We start from the raw sequence: 16548 nt of genomic DNA on the forward strand, positions 1-16548 counted from the left end.
AGCGACGACAAGGGGCAGCAGCAATGCTAATATGGCCATTTTCCCCCACCTGCAACAGGCAGAATACAGTAAAGTCTCGTTATATCGATATTCAAGGGAGTCCGAAAAAATATCGATATAACCGGGACTATCGATATATCCGACCCTGTTTGCATGTAATTTTCTCCGTGCGTGCATAGAAATAGTATCGATATAACCGGGACTATCGATATATTCGATATCGATATAACGAGACTTTACTGTATGTTAAATTGTATCTTAAACTTATTGCAATCCGAAGCGCGGCCTGGGGGCCAAATGCGGCCCGTGGTCAATTTTCATTCGGCCCGCAGCCTCCGTCATAAAATTAATAACGTCTGGCTTGCATGTCAAATGAATACATTGGGCAGGGGCTCTCTTACCTATGTGTGCTAGGTGCTGCCATCTAGAGGTTCAATTAGGAACAGCAAATTAGTATATGAGTAATTGACCCCCCATTGTCTAAAATGTGACAATTAAAAAATTAATGTTAAAAAAGTACCATATTTTCCAGTGTATAAGGCGCACCCCCAATGAATGGTGTATTTTCAAACTTTTTCCATATATAAGGCGCACCGGACTTACTGGATGAAAAACGATTTGGTTTCTGAGTCATTTAGCCTCAGAGTCTCTATTCAACATTTTGAATGGATTTCGACTTACGACCATTTTGACTTACGACCGTCTGGTCGGAATGGAACTCGGTCGTAAGTCGGATGTTATCTGTATAAGGTACACCACATTATAAGGTGCTACAGTATAGGCTGTGGTTACAGTTCTACAGGGGGAAATGGAGTTGGTGGCTGCTGACAGTAGTTGCGAGACCCGTTTTGTCTTAAAATAACTTCATACATGAGATGCACCGGCGTATAAAGGCACAGGGTCATCTTTTGAAGAAATTGAAGGCTTTTGGGTGCGCCTTATACACAGAATATACGGTAAAGTGAATATTCATTGTAGATTTTCAATGTCAATTTTATTTTGATATGCATGTTTCAAATGAACCAAAACACATGCTTAGCTGAAATTAAAATAAAAAAACAACAATGTTAAACATAAAATGGCTCCCTGAAATGTATTTAAATTAATTGATGTTAGATGTAAAGAAATTCCACCGAGGTTTCCCCTCCCCCCTACAATTTTAACACACCAAATCTGGCCCCCTTTGCAGAAGCTTTGGACACCCCTGACTTAAGGTTACGACATTTCATATTTTACACTTGGCTAGCAAACCTGTATCTTTTTGGTGGCAAAAATATGCATTGACAAGTCATATTTATTGTGAGAGCGCAAATATTGCTACATGGATGACATGAGAATACAACAGAGTCACAACTAGCCGCCTAAAGGCCAAATATTCATGCGAGCTGTACGCTGTTGATCATGTTTGCCGTCTCCCATGAATCATCAGATTCATGATCCAGATTTCGGTTATGATCCATTATCCAGATTTCGGTTATCCAATGTGATGATTTACTGGGCCGCGTCACACCACTCCGTGCGGGTTTCGTGGAATTAGACGGAGTACTTTTTTGAGTTATGTACTTCAGAAAGTGTGAAAAAAGCAGTCAAACTTTGCGATTGGCGGCGGGGTATAATAAAATAAAAAGAAGCTTCCTGTTTCCCATCATTGAGGCTGTTGAGTTCGATGCGACTATATAGGCAACTGCTCCATCTTTGAAGGAAGATTTACTAACACGCAGGAGCAGGGGTCTCATTAGTTTCAGACTTAAAAGGTACTTAGGGGCACCTCCGGATTGTGCTGAGCGAGCAAAATTCCAAAGATGGCAGCGAGGGTTTCGGATAGTTGGTACTTAAGTTCACTGCGGTTATCCCAGTTGTGTTTAAGCGTTGAAAGGCCCTTTATACACACATCCAGGGAGGTCCGACCGGCTGCGTGAAAATGTGTCCTGAAGCAGCGCAGGAAGCGTAACGCTCCACGGCAACGCCTCCCTGAAGGGATTCTGCCTGGGATTCACTTTGGACATGGATGGGGCCTCCGGCAAAGCTACCCTCCCCCACCAAAGGCACAATCCGTTGACACCAAGAAAAAGGCAAACACCATCAGCTAAAATGTGTGTACTCGTTGGGGAGGCAGTGCAGGGTAGGAGCATAACGAATTGTAGCGCTTCAAGACTAGGTCAGCTGATAAAATTGGCTCGGAGTGTTTCAGCTGTGCTCTTAATTGAGGGCTCGGTGTGAACTATTGACTCTGATATAAGCTCCAGGGCCGAGCACAGTGAGTCAGAGCTACAGGAAAGCGCAACGGAGGAAGCGTATTGATTGTGAGGCAAGAAGAAGGTCAGCACTGATCAACCAGAGGTCCAAATTGATCCTGGACGACATGAATGGTGATGGCAAAATGAGGCCCTGATGCTGCTAAAGTTTTGTAGACAAGAACCTCAGCATAACTGCTGCAACTGTGTTCCTTTAAAGGTGTCAAAGTCATGGTCCGGGGGCCAAATATGGCCCGCCATATCAATTTATTCGGCCCGTGAAAGCAAATCAAACTTGTGAAATTCCATGATGCTTGCTAAAATCTGAACTAAAATTTCAAATTGGCATATGTAAACCACAATAACAGTCATCATTATCACTACAAATTAAAAAAACTAGTTATTCGTTAATTTGTTGTGCGCTATGAATGTAACAGGTGGAGCGGATAATACATTGTAATAATTTCCCTAAATTCATAACGGCCCTCAGGAGGAAACCATAACTACAATGTGGGCCGCGGCAAAAAATGAGTTTGACACCCTTTCCTTAATTTGTTCGTTGCCATTCACAAATGTATTCGAATTGAAAATATGACGTAGAGCGCCATTCTCAAATTTGGTCGTTTTTTTTTTGCTTGGGTGCCGATAAAGCACTGGCCATGGCCTGGCCTAAGCCCCCTTCCACAAGGGGGCAACATTACCCTTTCTTTCCATGTTAGTGCTTTGTTAAAGCTCTATATAAACCAATTTGTATTCATTGCATTGTATTTGTGACAGCCGCCCTCGTTTCAAGCTCATATAACTCCAGATCCATATGTTTTAGGAATTGATTTTTTTTCTGATGAAATAAGAGAGTCTCAGCTTTCTAATGCTGGATTGAATGTTTATGTAGTGCTAAAACTCAATTTGAGTGACAATGACAAAAACCCTGGCACTGGAGTGGACACATTTTTGCACGTCGTCTGGCAGCCATCAGACACCAAGTCTGAATTTCAGTATCAACTGCAGATTCGCAATTGCGTAGCTAGCCAAGCAGATGCACGTTACCGAGTTGGGCAGTCGAGACAGCCCAGCATCTCTTCCGAATGCCCCACGAGCAACAGATGTCACCCATCTATCTATCATCAACGTTTTCACGCAAATTGCGAGTATCTCACACTGGTTTTTACAAGTGCACCGATGGGTCAAACGGGGACAGATAAGAAACTATAGGAGAATAATTAATGGCTACATGTGGTACTACTTACACCTGCAATTCTTTACACTTAGATATTGCGGGGAAAAGGTGGAGGGGAAGGGGGGAGCACACTGAACTGTTTCAATATGTCTTGGCACGTCGGTAGAACTGATTAGCTCTTCTGTATTACGATCGTTTGATTTGACAATGATTGCAGTCTCACGCTACGGTTCAAGATTCCACCATTTGCTGACCTGATTCAGCTATACGACAGCGAAATGTTCAAAAACAGCTATATGCAGTGCAATTGCACACCATTTTGCACCCCAGGGGTACTCCATCTGGACACCGACGTCTCAATAAGTGCACAAAATGCATGTTCAAATACTAAAATAATCTAAAACCATGCAGTCCTGTGCCTGTAAAATGAAAAGTGTGTATCCCAAATTTAATTTCCCATAGGACACCATTAAAATGAGAATAATCCGTTCCCATGTCGGCATAAATCATAATTTTCTACTTTCTAATTTTTAAGCCTTAAAACTACACAAAATATACCTTATTTTAAGTTTAATAAATGTGCTATGGTATTATAATTAAAGAAATAAACTGTATATAATACTGTATAATAAAGTGGTTTTATTGACCTTTGTGATGGTTGTTGATGGCTTGATGGAATGGAGTGGCCGGTTTCATCAGCATTAAACACTTGATGAGGAACATAACCTTCTTCTTTCACCATCTTGAGGAATGATCCCTTGTTGGTGCTTTCTATGTGATAATTTTACATAGTTCATCAATTGTGTGCTGTTTAGCTGGGTTGATAGCGTTTTGCATCAAGTGTACAGATGGCTTGTGCGGGTTGTTTGTGGAGCCTGATTGATGGGATATTTTAACCTTGCAGTCTACACTCTACACTCTCTCACTGTCGTCTGCCTGTCTCTTTAATGTTTAAACCATCCCCCCCCTCACTGCTGCGTTCTTGACCAATGGCTTTAACGTGGCTTTAACCAAAGACTGGCGGGGAATAGAGGACAAAAACAGTCGTCTGCCATTTTGTTGTTAGAAGAACGGGCTCGTTCGCAAACGACACGTCACTCATTGAGGCAGCTTCGACCTCCGTGTATGAAAAAAGTTCGTATGCCAAGGTAAAATTTTCATAAATGTAACGTTCGTAAACCGAAAAGTTCGTAAACCAAGGGGTTCGTAAACCGAGGTATCACTGTAGTTCAAATGTAGCTACTGCAGGTTTAACCTCCATTTTGCATCCATACTGTATATTTTACAGTAAAGAGTCATACAGAAAAGAAGCCACCTCAGCACAGGGCACCAACAATGCCCCCTCACAAGGGGATGGGGGGTGCACAATACTGATCTCTCTGTGCCTGATCACATGACGAACATTACAGAAGGGGGGACAAGGCCGCAGTCTTATTTGAGGCCATACACACAAGGATCCCTTCAACACACTTGCATCAGTGTGTTTCTGTGTGTGTGATTGCACAATGAGTCCCGCGCTCATTGCAAACCTCAGCAGCTGCACATACAAACACACCAATACACACTGACTGCCCCCCACCCCATCACAAAGTGAGGAGTCCCACAAGGCACATGCAAACACTTGGAGGTGTGTGCTTCACAATTTGGATCAATTAAAAAAAAAACACTTGTGGTCCAAACCACAATTAACACATTCACTGCCAAACACGAGTTTATTCGGGAATTGAAAATATGGCGTAGAGCGCCATTCTCAAATATGTTCGGGTTTTGTTTTTTCATGCTTGAGTGCCGATAAAGCACTAGCCATGGCCTCTCGCAATGTTTTCCCTTCCACAAAGGGCAGCATGTCCCTTTGTTAGTGCTTTGTTACAGCTTAAACTGTTGTTAAAGCGCTATATAAACCAATATGTATATCAGTATTGCATTGTTAATTGGACAGCCACCCTCATTTCAAGCTCATATAACTGCAGACCCATATAATTTAGGAATTAACTCTTTTTTTCTGATGAAAAACAGAGTCTAAGGTTTCTGACGCTGCATCGAATGTTTATGTAGTCCTTAAACTCAATATTTTGTGGGTCTTGGAATTCAAGTTACAGTGACAAAAACCCTGGCACTGGAGTGGACATTTTGCACATGTCTAGCAGTGAATGAGTTAGGGGGGATCTGACAAACAATCTGATTTGATTGAAAACACAAGCAAATCCGCATTAGCGCATTGTCCCAGCTTAAGCTGTTGTTAAAGCGCTATATAAACAAATATATAGGTATTCCATTGTATTTTGGACAGCCGCCCTCATTTCAAGCTCAAATAACTCCAGACCCATATAATTTAGGCTTTTTTTCTGATGAAAGAAGAGAGTCTAAGGTTTCTTACGCTGCAATGAATCTTTATGTAGTCCTAAAACTCAATATTTCGTGGGTCCTGGAATTCAAGTGACAGTGACAAAAACCCTGGCACTGGAGTGGAAACATTTTTTATCTGGCAATGAATGAGTTCAAGTGAGTTTTGTGGAATGAAAAAGTGTCAGTGCGCAAAGGGGGGCCATATGTGTATGAGATTATAATGCATAGATTACATAAAGTGGCGATATTAGTAAAATGGTTGGTGGAGGCTGGTGCAGGTGGACTCTCCTTACCTGTCCATTTGGAGTCAGGTCGTCCTTATTGCGTAACTCGAAAGATTCTTCCTCCTCTTTCTCCCCATAGTCCCTCCCCAGCAAACTGAAGCCCTGGCGGCAGCACAGCAACCAGCAGACACCTTGCAAAGGCATTCAAATGAGGTTAAGCGTGTCGCCTCGTCGTATCCAGGTCGAAGAATTCAAGAGTGGTGGTGGCGGCGGGGCGGCCTCGGAGTTGAGCGGGAGCAGAGTGCGCGCCTCCGCCGGGGAAAACTCTCCATAGAGACCCGAAGACGAGGATGGAGGGAAGCATGCGACTCTCCCCCCACCCCCCCTGTCTGTGAAATGGACACAACGCCCCTCTGAAGGGAAGTTGCCCGCTAACACTGTTCAAGGTAATTCAAGAAGTCAGTCCACCTTGCTGTCTTATAAGTTCACTCGATCTGAAGCAAAAGGCACAAAGCGGGAAAGATAATTCCACACGAGAAACATGAGGGTTCAAAACGACGCTTCCTGCATTTCAGAATTTTGCCAAAGTAGGTGCAATATAGTAAAAAAAGTGACACGGGAGACTATCAATGTCAGGCACAGACCGTTTCACACTGAGGCATGCTGTGGAAGAACCAAGCTAAAGCAGTCACAAACCACGCCCATTGACTTTATTCTCTACAATCTGATTGGCCTAGAACATACACTCCTCGCGGCGTCACCTCGCATGGACACGCCCCCTTCAACACTGCCAGCGGCTCACGTGTCCTGAGGTGACGGCGTTATTCTACAATCGTGAACATCACCACGACGAGGAATGTGTAATGTGCAAATTGAAGTGCTTAAGTGTATTTTACACTGTATGACACACACACTCACACGCAGACACACGCACACGAATTTTGCACTTAATAATGCAAAAATATCAACTATCTCTCCGTGGTTTTATTTATGTCCCTGTTTTGTGATTGTAAAGTGTTCTTTAGAGCTTTGAAATGCGCTTATATGTACGTACAGTACAGTTATATACGTATATTAAATATGCTTTTTCATATTTGCACTATGTACAGATCTTTATTAAACATTTTTTTGCACAGATACATTTCAATCCCCTGACATTTCTATTATGCTTAGAATAAAATTTTATCTTTTCCAACCCCCATACAAATTGCTGTTGTAGACTGCAAATTTCCCTATTGTAGGACTTTTAAAGGCCTTCTGATTGTGATAAATAAAATGCATTATTATTACTATAAATATGTACCCCCCCCCCCCCCCAAAAAAAAAAAAAAAAAAAAAAAAAAAAACACACAATATAGCTCTGTCTAAGTTGACACTGCAAATAAATAAACTCTTCCGAAAAACAGATTTGCAGATTCACAGACGAATATCAGGTCTGGTCTCCCTTCCAAGCACCCTCATCACACATAGATAGCAAATAAGCCATGTTGTGGCATAAAAAACATGTTGTGTAGTGGAGAATATAACCAAAAGGTATAAAAAAAAAACAACAACAATATATCCTCCTAAAAATTCCAAATCACTACAATACAATTTAGAATTTCACAATCCATTTATATTAATGTAAAAACTTTTAATTTAAAAATAACATACTCACTAGTGATGCTAATGCTAATGCTGTAACTCCAACATGTGGGCTCAGTTGATCACACATACCACACTAAATAAAAAAATAACATTGTACTCACTAGAGATGCTAATGCTAATGGAGTAGCTCCATCATGTAGCCTAAGTTGCTCACACATACCACACTAAATAAAAAAATAACATTGTCCTCACTATAGATGCTAATGCTATTGCTGTAGCTCCATCATGTAGGCTCAGTTGCTCACACAATCCACACTAAATAAAAATATAACATTGTACTCACTAGAGATGCTAATGCTGTAGCTCCAACATGTAGGCTAAGTTGCTCACACACACCACACAACTCCTATGAACACCCCACAGATCTTAAACAAACAGAAGCAATGCTCCAAGTGTCACCAACGGCCACACTTGAGGTTTCAAAGCCGTTGAATAAAATATTATGTGAATGACAACAAGTCAAAGTTGAAAAATAAAATAAAATGGACCCACAAATGACAAGATGCAACCAAGGAAAGTACTACGACATGAAGACAAAAAAAACATTGCTGAGTTCGAATAACCCAAATATTTGGATCATAAATGCGGGCGGCAGTGTCTACTGGTTGAAATGATTCTGAATGGGAAATTTGCATAGTTGACTTTGCTCTGTTGACTTATGCACATCCTGGCAACGGAACGCGTCTGGCACGCGAACGGCTTTCCACTTTTAAAAAGTTTCAAAGAAGTCATCCTGCATCGAGTTTCTTTTTAGAACTCTTTTTTTTTTTAACTCTTCCACTTCACTGAGCAAGTCGTCGACTGGGGAAAGTGGAGTAGGAGGCCGGGCGACTGGTGCTAAATCCAGACACGTGATCCACACAGCCCCTGGGTGATCATGCTTATTTCTCTCCTTAATATCCTTCCACACACCCCCATCCCCCCTCTCATCTCCATGCAAACTCACAGTCATCTGGCTTTAACTCCTTCCTCACTATCAGGAAAGGCCTGCGGTGGTTCGAAAAACACACTTTATCATTATTAAAGTATACATTAGCACGCTGCGCTAACCCTTTAGTTACTTTGCCGCCCCCCCCGAGGCTGCTGCAGAATCAATATCACGGATGCATCTTTTCACTGTGACCACCGTACTTTCAAGCGATGTCCCACATTGACGTCTCAATGAGAAACAGTCTATTTTTTTTTTGTGTGTTTTTTATGTGTGTAGCAGCCATATGCAATATTTTTCCAACTGCCTTCTTCAAAGTACAGCAAATACCCCATCCCATTCCCCCCCAATGCAATCCCCACTTTCTGCAGGCGGAATCTTCCTGGACCAGATCCTCCCCCATATCCCAAAACAATACACTGGGGGCCCTTCTGTGCTCCCACAGACATGCTTGGAACATATGTTTTATTTTTAGAGCCTGCTCCCTCTTGGTTAAAAAAAAAAAAACGCTAAATCCCTCCATGGTTTTTGTGGGTTTTTGGTTGAGCTAAAAATCAAAGTGCAAAAGTCCTCATATATCAAAAGAAAAAGAACTGTTAAATGGTCCTAGGCCATTTGTGTCTCCCAGGTGTAAATTTTCCGGGAGAAGACACATGAGGGCTTCATGAATTCACAAGCACATGCACGCACACACTTAGATATAACCTGATACGTGCAAGAGCGAGCCATATGATTTGGTTGGGCACCCACTGTGAATTTCAAGTCGCGGTGCTTCCTGGAGGAGGCCTCAACACAACCTGGAAAGACGGCGCAATGCTAAGTGAAGTGTTAGGCGTGCGTTACACATATTCCCCAAACGCTGAGGGAAAGAAGACTTTGCATGGCCAGTATTATGTTCTCAAACTGTACCACTCCCCCTACCCCCACCTCTAACTTCCTGTCGGCTTGCCTCGTGTGCATTTGTTCAAATGGAGAGTTCAAGGTTTCCACTAGAGACGCACAGCGGATACTGTTACAACTTCTCAAGGTAACAATGTCAGGGGTTCTTGAATATATGTATGGATTAGCATGGCAATGTAATGGACTGCTCATAAAGTCATCATGCAGTAGACAGCAGGAATGAATTCAAAAGCTATGAAATGAGGTCCATAAGAATCGGGTCATACTGGATGAAACTATTGGGAGCCAAGTGGTCAGGATGAAGATTTAAGGCTTCTTGTCGGCAGCAATTTGCAAGCATCTATTGAGAAAGGTGAATATCATTATTTCGACTGCAATAACAGGTTCCTTTTTAGTATTAAAAATGATTATTTGATTGTTGGTGTTTACATAGTGACTGAAGGGACTTTTTATGAATTTTCTTATGGCTATGATGAGGATTTAAAGGACAACCGACGTCTCCGGACAAGTTGTGTCCATAATTTGTCAAATGGCTTCAAATGACTTCGACTGAGCGTATTTTACAAAGATTCAACCGCATGTAGCTATATTTTACGTTTTAAGACTCGCGCTGAATATTCAGGAAGTCTTGTTTTTGAGTTGGGGACGAGTCCGTATGTGACGTCACTAAAGGACCGCCCTTTACCGTAAAAAAGACGCATTGTAGCGGTCCTTCCATCACGTCAATGTATTTTGCTGTACTCATTTGGTCTGGGGACCTCGTGTTGCACCCAAAAGCCACCAGAAGGCCAGAAGAGGGCGTCCAAGCACCATATAAGGAATTTATCAGCCTGTGGAAACGGAGGTGGCCACAGGAGGTCGCCATTTTGTGCCTCTTTTTTGGGTGAAAGATTTTCCCGCAATGTTACCTCAAAATGGCACAAATAAATTCTTTAATCGATTGCAAACATGTATGCTTTCCTCTTCAGAACTATTTGAATCATATTCATCACTGGATGTGGAACAAGAAAGCATATTCTCCGAATCTGAAGCCATTGTTTTGATTCACTAGCAATGCAAGACGTCCTGGCGTGACGTCACGAACTGGGGGCGGGACTTTTTGAAAATGGCCAATTCGCAGCTCAATTTGTTGCAGATTTTGGACACTTTATGTCATTTTTATTGGTTTTGCATTTGACTAAAAATATCATACTGCGTGTTTTGGGTATTTTAGATGCTATAAAACGTTTTTCTGGTGTCAGTTAAAAAACAAAAAAGTGACGTCGGTTGTCCTTTAAGGGTTCTTGTCAGCTAGCATTAGCAGGTGCGGCTCCTATCATATTTGCTATATTTCTGGGGATACTTGCCTATTTTCTATGTGACCATACTATCCGTCTCATCTACTCACGTAGTTGAGCCCCTGATGAAAGTTTCCAACACAGATCGACCACATGTTGACTTGAGCTATTTGTCCTTGCTGTCAATGCCAAAACCTATAGCTGTCTCTGAATCAACTTCAAGCTATAGCTGTCATTTTTTGTCTCAGTTAAGCCAACGTATAGAATAGCTGACATGTTGGTTCGATAAATAATGGTTCTGTTCTGTGGAAGCACGGTTGGTTTTATGCCAAGCCCTGATTGTTTTCAGTCAATCATGAGGCAAGTTTCAATATTTTTGTCCGTGCAAGGCAGCTCGAAAAAGATCACGTGCGAAGCTGATTGGAGACAGAGGCAATCTTCATTGTGCGCCGCCGCGTCTGGCTCCGACTGTTCCCTTTCGACTCTGAGCCGGCGGGATCCTGTTTCCCCGCAAGCCCGTGTCGCAGCCAGGACCGTATGTTGGTGAGCCAGATCGATTGTCAACAGAACGGGATGTGAAATCCAGCCTGCCAAAGCAAAGCCGGCTCACATTTTGGGGAGCGTTTTTCTTTGGGAGTTTATGCTTTTGAGGTTTTCATTTGTGAAAATGAGCTTCCAAGTGCTTTTCGCCTCGCGCATCGAGGAATTAATTACTCACATGCTTTGATTCTTGTGAACTTTTTCCTCCAAGGTTATCTGACAACCTTCTCCACTCGGGATTTGAGAGAGGAACTGACCCTTTGTAACCCACCGCCCCCGACACTCTACATGACTCAGTCGGGATATCCTGTCCACACAGTCCAGCATTGAACTTAAACCTTCATTCTACTGTGCTACGACCAGCATACTCCGGCCAGGTCCACTCCTAACGTCCCTAACACTCCATGTGTAACCATACACCCTGGGTCGTCCGACTCCAAGCTTCGGATTGTCCAGCTTTGTGTGCGGAGGTGAAAAATAAATAAATAATAATAAAATAAATAAATAATAATAAAATATATAATAATAATAATAATAATAATAATAATAATAATAATAATAATAATAATAATAATAACAGCAACAGTAACAGCAACAACAACCAGAACCACAACAACAACAACAATAATAATAATAATAATCCAATTTATAAGCGCCTTTCAAACACATTTAACTCAGAATTCCAACTTTTAACTCAGAATTCCGACCTTTAACTCAGAACTCCGACTTAACTCAGAATTCCGACTTTTAACTCAGAATTCTGACCTTTAACTCAGAACTCCGACCTTTAACTCAGAACTCCGACTTTTAACTCAGAACTCTGACTTTTAACTCAGAATTCTGACTTTTAACTCGGAATTCTGACCTTTATCAGAATTCCGACTTTTAACTCAGAATTCCGACTTTTAACTCAGAATTCTGACTTTTAATTCAGAATTCTGACTTTTAATTCAGAATTCGGACTTTTAACTCAGAATTCCGACTTTTAACTCAGAATTCTGACTTTTAACTCAAAATTCCGACTTTTAACTCAGAATTCTGACTTTTAACTCAGAATTCCTACTTTTAACTCAGAATTCCGACCTTTAACTCGAAATTCCGGAATGATGGCGATGATGATGATGAAGGGAGATAATTACATCATCAACAAAGAAATGAGAACCATCTGCCTCTCCCTGCACGCACTCAAAGAATCTCATTGGTTATAAAATGACTTTTTTTGTTGTTTTTTTTTCTTAGATGGGAGACAGTGAAATTGCAAGTTTGGGATGGGCACATATGTTCCCGCAAAACTGAATGGGCATCAGGCAGATGTCCAACAGGCATTTGCAGTTTCAACTCGCAAACCTCCTGGCATATAGCTTGATTACAGTAACCTTTAGCAGACAAGACTCTGGCTTAGTCGAACTGTCAAGTGCCTGGCTTCAGTTTAGGTTGACAGGAGGCTCGCTCGCCTTTGAGTCCTAGCTTCAACTTCCTCCTTATAATAATAAGAATACATTTCATTTACAGTACAAGCGCCTTTCAAAACTGTCAAGGACACTTTACAGTCATTGCTGGTGACTTCAACACACTAACTATGGTGTATTTGTTCAATACAGTCTTTCGAGTCAAAGACCTAATACAAAGCGTTATATTAGCCACTGTCATCCCCTGACCTCAACCCTATTGGGATCAGTAGAATACCATTTTCTGTTCCCGGTGTAGAGAGAAATGTTCACAAATCCACGTTGGGAAATAATTTAATCTTCAGGAAGCCTACCAAAAAAACAACTTTGGGATGAGGGCCAACATCTGTAACTTTGCAAAATGTGGTGGAAAGCCTTCAAGAGTGGAGCTGTTCTACCTGGAGTAAAACCCCTCACGGTTTCTTCCTTTTTGAACGTCATGTCTGCCTGTCCCACATATTGTATTTCCTGTTTGACTCTCAGTTGCCGGGAAACACTCCAGAACATTTTAATTCTCCACTTATCGAGAATTCTGAGTCACGGTGTCAAGCTACAAGTTGTAAACTTTCTATCAAGTTGTGTTGTCGGTCATCAAGGAGTTGACCCGTCGGCTTCCGAGTCGTGACTCACATCTACATCCCTTCCACAAGCTCTTCATTGGGCCAAGTGTGTTATTCGAGGCGCCTTCGTCGCCGTTACATAATGGCTCTCCACAAAAGACTTAGCTCCATAATTCACCCGTTCCTGGAATTGTAAAACATGACAATCTGAGGCGGCGCGCGGCATGCATGAAAACGAGAGAAGTCATAATAGCGCACTTTGTTGTTATCTCTAACTGGCATCAAACATCTTATGGCCGTTGTACTGGGATCAGGGAGGGAAAGATAGTGAGGAGATGGGATAAAAAAGAAGTAGATAAAATGCCAGAGAATGGCTACGAGGCGACAACCTTTTTTTCCTACCATTGTATGTTGACTAGTTTGTGTCTTCTTAATCATAACGTTGACAAATAAAACAAAATTACTGCACCAATTATTTGTATTAGCGATCATGGTTTTAGCTAGTGGCTGTATTAGCTTGTTGGTTATATTACCTATTTGGTTACTTCTTTCTTCCTGGAGAAATAAAGCAAGATGACAATATTTTTATATACATTTAAAGATTTGAACGCATTTGTACGTTAGCTAGCAGGTTACATCATGGTTCGTGGGGAATGCAGTAAAACACCACCGTTTTTGTTAAACGTTAGCTAGCAGGCTACTTCCTGGCAAAGGAGACCCTGCCTTTAGCATGGCGTGGTGGGGAAGCTTACATCTTGATTCGTGGGGAACGCAGTAAGACACGACCGTTTTGGTTAAAGGTTAGCTAGTAGGCTACTTCCTGGAAAAGGAGACCCTTCCATTAGCATGGCATGGTGAGGAAGGTTACATCTTGATTCGTGGGGAATGCAGTAAGACACCACCATTTTTGTGAAAGGTTAGCTAGTAGGCTACTTTCTTGGGGCTTCTATATGCTCCTATATGCCTCGTATTATCATTTAATCCTGCTAACCAACCAACCATCCAACCAAACGGGAATCATAACAACATTTCTCACCGCTTTGACAGTCAACGGCAATTAATTAGCTAACGTGTGCGACGCTAATGATTGCGGCGAGGCCGAAGATAACTTCTCGACAGTTAGGTTGAGCTGGGCAGAGCGCCAGCGAGCCATTTGGGCTATTTTTAGTTTGCTGACTCCAGTAAAAGCAGTGCAGAATGAACGACTGAGGACACCATGCCAAAATGTGAAACCTGGGTCGGATTAGTGGCACACTTTAACACAAGAGCACGGTACAGACATGCAATGAGAAAAGTAATTAAATAAATAAAAAGCTCATGTGTCTTTGGTAGTGGTTGCCATGGAGAACCACACTAACCAATATTCGCACAGAATAAGTAGATATCATTTTGTGTCTATGTTGCTTTGGATATGGGTGCAAAAACACAAATTATACTGGACACTATCAACTCCAAACCAAAAAGGAAAATACTGTGCAATGAAGTGAAACGGCATTTAAAACTTCTTTCTGGCTGACTGTAATCTTTGTGTATGTGTGTGTGTGTGTGTGTGTGTGTGTGTGTGTGTGTGTGTGTGTGTGTGTGTGTGTGTGTGTGTGTGTGTGTGTGTGTGTGTGTGTGTGTGTGCGCGCCCACACTCGTTTTGTCTCATGTTTCCCCTCCCAGGACAAGAACCAGGCTGTTGCTAGGTGCTGCGACCTCCAAAAGCAACACATTCGCGGACAGTGCACCCTGTAAAGAGAAGGCCTGTATTTTACCCCCCTCCCTTTCCCCTGCACAGCCACAGAAACACACTTAAACACAACCTTAAAGACCAAAGAGTCGTTTGAACTCACACTTCCTTTGTGGTAATAAAGACTCCTAAGCAAAAGGTGAAATTTTTGTTTAGCTTGGACCATAGCGATACAATTTGAGCAAAATGGTTTCCATCCATCTCAATTCTGTCCTAAGTCCCCCGACAGCCCCCCCTCCACCGCTCTTGCACTTGTTTTACAGGTGCAACTATCTATCTAGCTATCTATTTAGCTATATACGTGGCTTGCTAGCTGGCTATTTATTAGCTATGTATTAGCAAAAAACTTATCATGTGACTGTAAAGTGACCTTGAGAGTTTTGAAAGGCGATTATAAATGATATGTATTCTTATTATTATTATTATTATTATTATTATTATTATTATTATTATTATTATTATTGGACAACCGACACACTTTTTTGGTTTCCTAATTGACATCAGAAAAACACGCAGGCTGATATTTTTAGTCAAATGCAAAACACAAATAAAATTACTTAAAATGTCCCAAAACTACTTCAAAATGACCTCAAAAACTTTCAGTTTCAGAAGGTCCCGCCCCCTTGTTCGTGACGTCACGCCAGGACGTCTTGCCTTGCTCGAGAATCAAAACAATGGCTTCAGATTCGGAGAAGATGCTTTCTTGTTACTCATCCGGTTATGAATATAATTCAAATAGTTCTGAAGAGGAAAGCATAAATGTTTGCAATCGATTAAAGGAGTCCTCCCATATCAATTCGAGCCGTCAAAGACGGCAATGTAGCACCCAGAAAATGCAGAAGATGGCGCCCAAGCTCCATTGGAAATGGACTGATTTGTCTGCTGGGAATTTGTGTCAGCGAACATCAAATAGTAGTCTTGGTGCAACACACAACTATTCACCATCGCGTTTTTTTTATTTTTTCCTTCTAATTTCGCCATCAACACGGATCAACACAAACTTTTCTGACCAAACAAAGTACCCAAAATGCATTGTGTGTCGCTTTCTCGGTCAGGGGCGTTCCAGACGTGACGTCACGTCAGGCATCGTCATCAACTCGAATACAAGACTTCCTGAATATTCAGCGCGAGTCTTAAAACGTAAAATAGAGCTATATGCCGTGGAATCTTTGTAAAATACGCTCAGTCGAAGTCATTTGAAGTGATTTTACAAATTATGGACACAACTTGTCCGGAGGCGTCGGTTGTCCTTTAACTGTCATGTTGCCCTTTCGTCTGCTACAGTCAGAACTTCAAGCCCAAGGCAGAGTCACAAAAAGAGCAAAAGACAGTTGGCAAACAAACTAGACGGTGACAATGGCGGCTTGTGCATACGTGTGCCTGTATGGTGGCGGATTTGCCTTTGTGGACATACGCTTGTGTTACAAATGGAGCACAAAGGGGAACAAAAGTGACTCGTCGCCATGCGCATCCGTCAGGCTACAGATGTTGCCGCTATTTAAACTTGATGCAGGTGTGTGTATATCGCTAAATGG

General features: G+C 41.9%; 1 protein-coding gene and 1 long non-coding RNA gene across 2 annotated transcripts in view; one reads left to right on the forward strand and one right to left on the reverse strand.

Moving 5' to 3' along the window:
• The window catches only part of plekhh3 (pleckstrin homology, MyTH4 and FERM domain containing H3), a 41612-nt gene extending 34967 nt beyond the window's left edge, over positions 1–6645 (reverse strand). Inside the window, exon 1 of the mRNA XM_089019152.1 lies at positions 6051–6645. Coding sequence (XP_088875278.1) covers positions 6051–6185 — 135 coding nt within the window. The 5' untranslated portion in view covers positions 6186–6645. The remainder of the gene's footprint in view (positions 1–6050) is intronic.
• A 3417-nt stretch (positions 6646–10062) lies between these two features.
• LOC148885410 (uncharacterized) lies at positions 10063–15397 on the forward strand. Its single transcript, XR_016118067.1, has 3 exons — positions 10063–11276; positions 11485–11743; positions 14947–15397. It is a non-coding gene; the product is annotated as an uncharacterized LOC148885410 (long non-coding RNA).
• The last annotated feature ends 1151 nt before the right edge of the window (positions 15398–16548 follow it).

This window comes from Hippocampus bargibanti, linkage group LG17 (genome assembly GCF_051943395.1).
Source record: "Hippocampus bargibanti isolate YZ-2025 linkage group LG17, ASM5194339v1, whole genome shotgun sequence".
NCBI classification, from domain to species: domain Eukaryota; kingdom Metazoa; phylum Chordata; class Actinopteri; order Syngnathiformes; family Syngnathidae; genus Hippocampus; species Hippocampus bargibanti.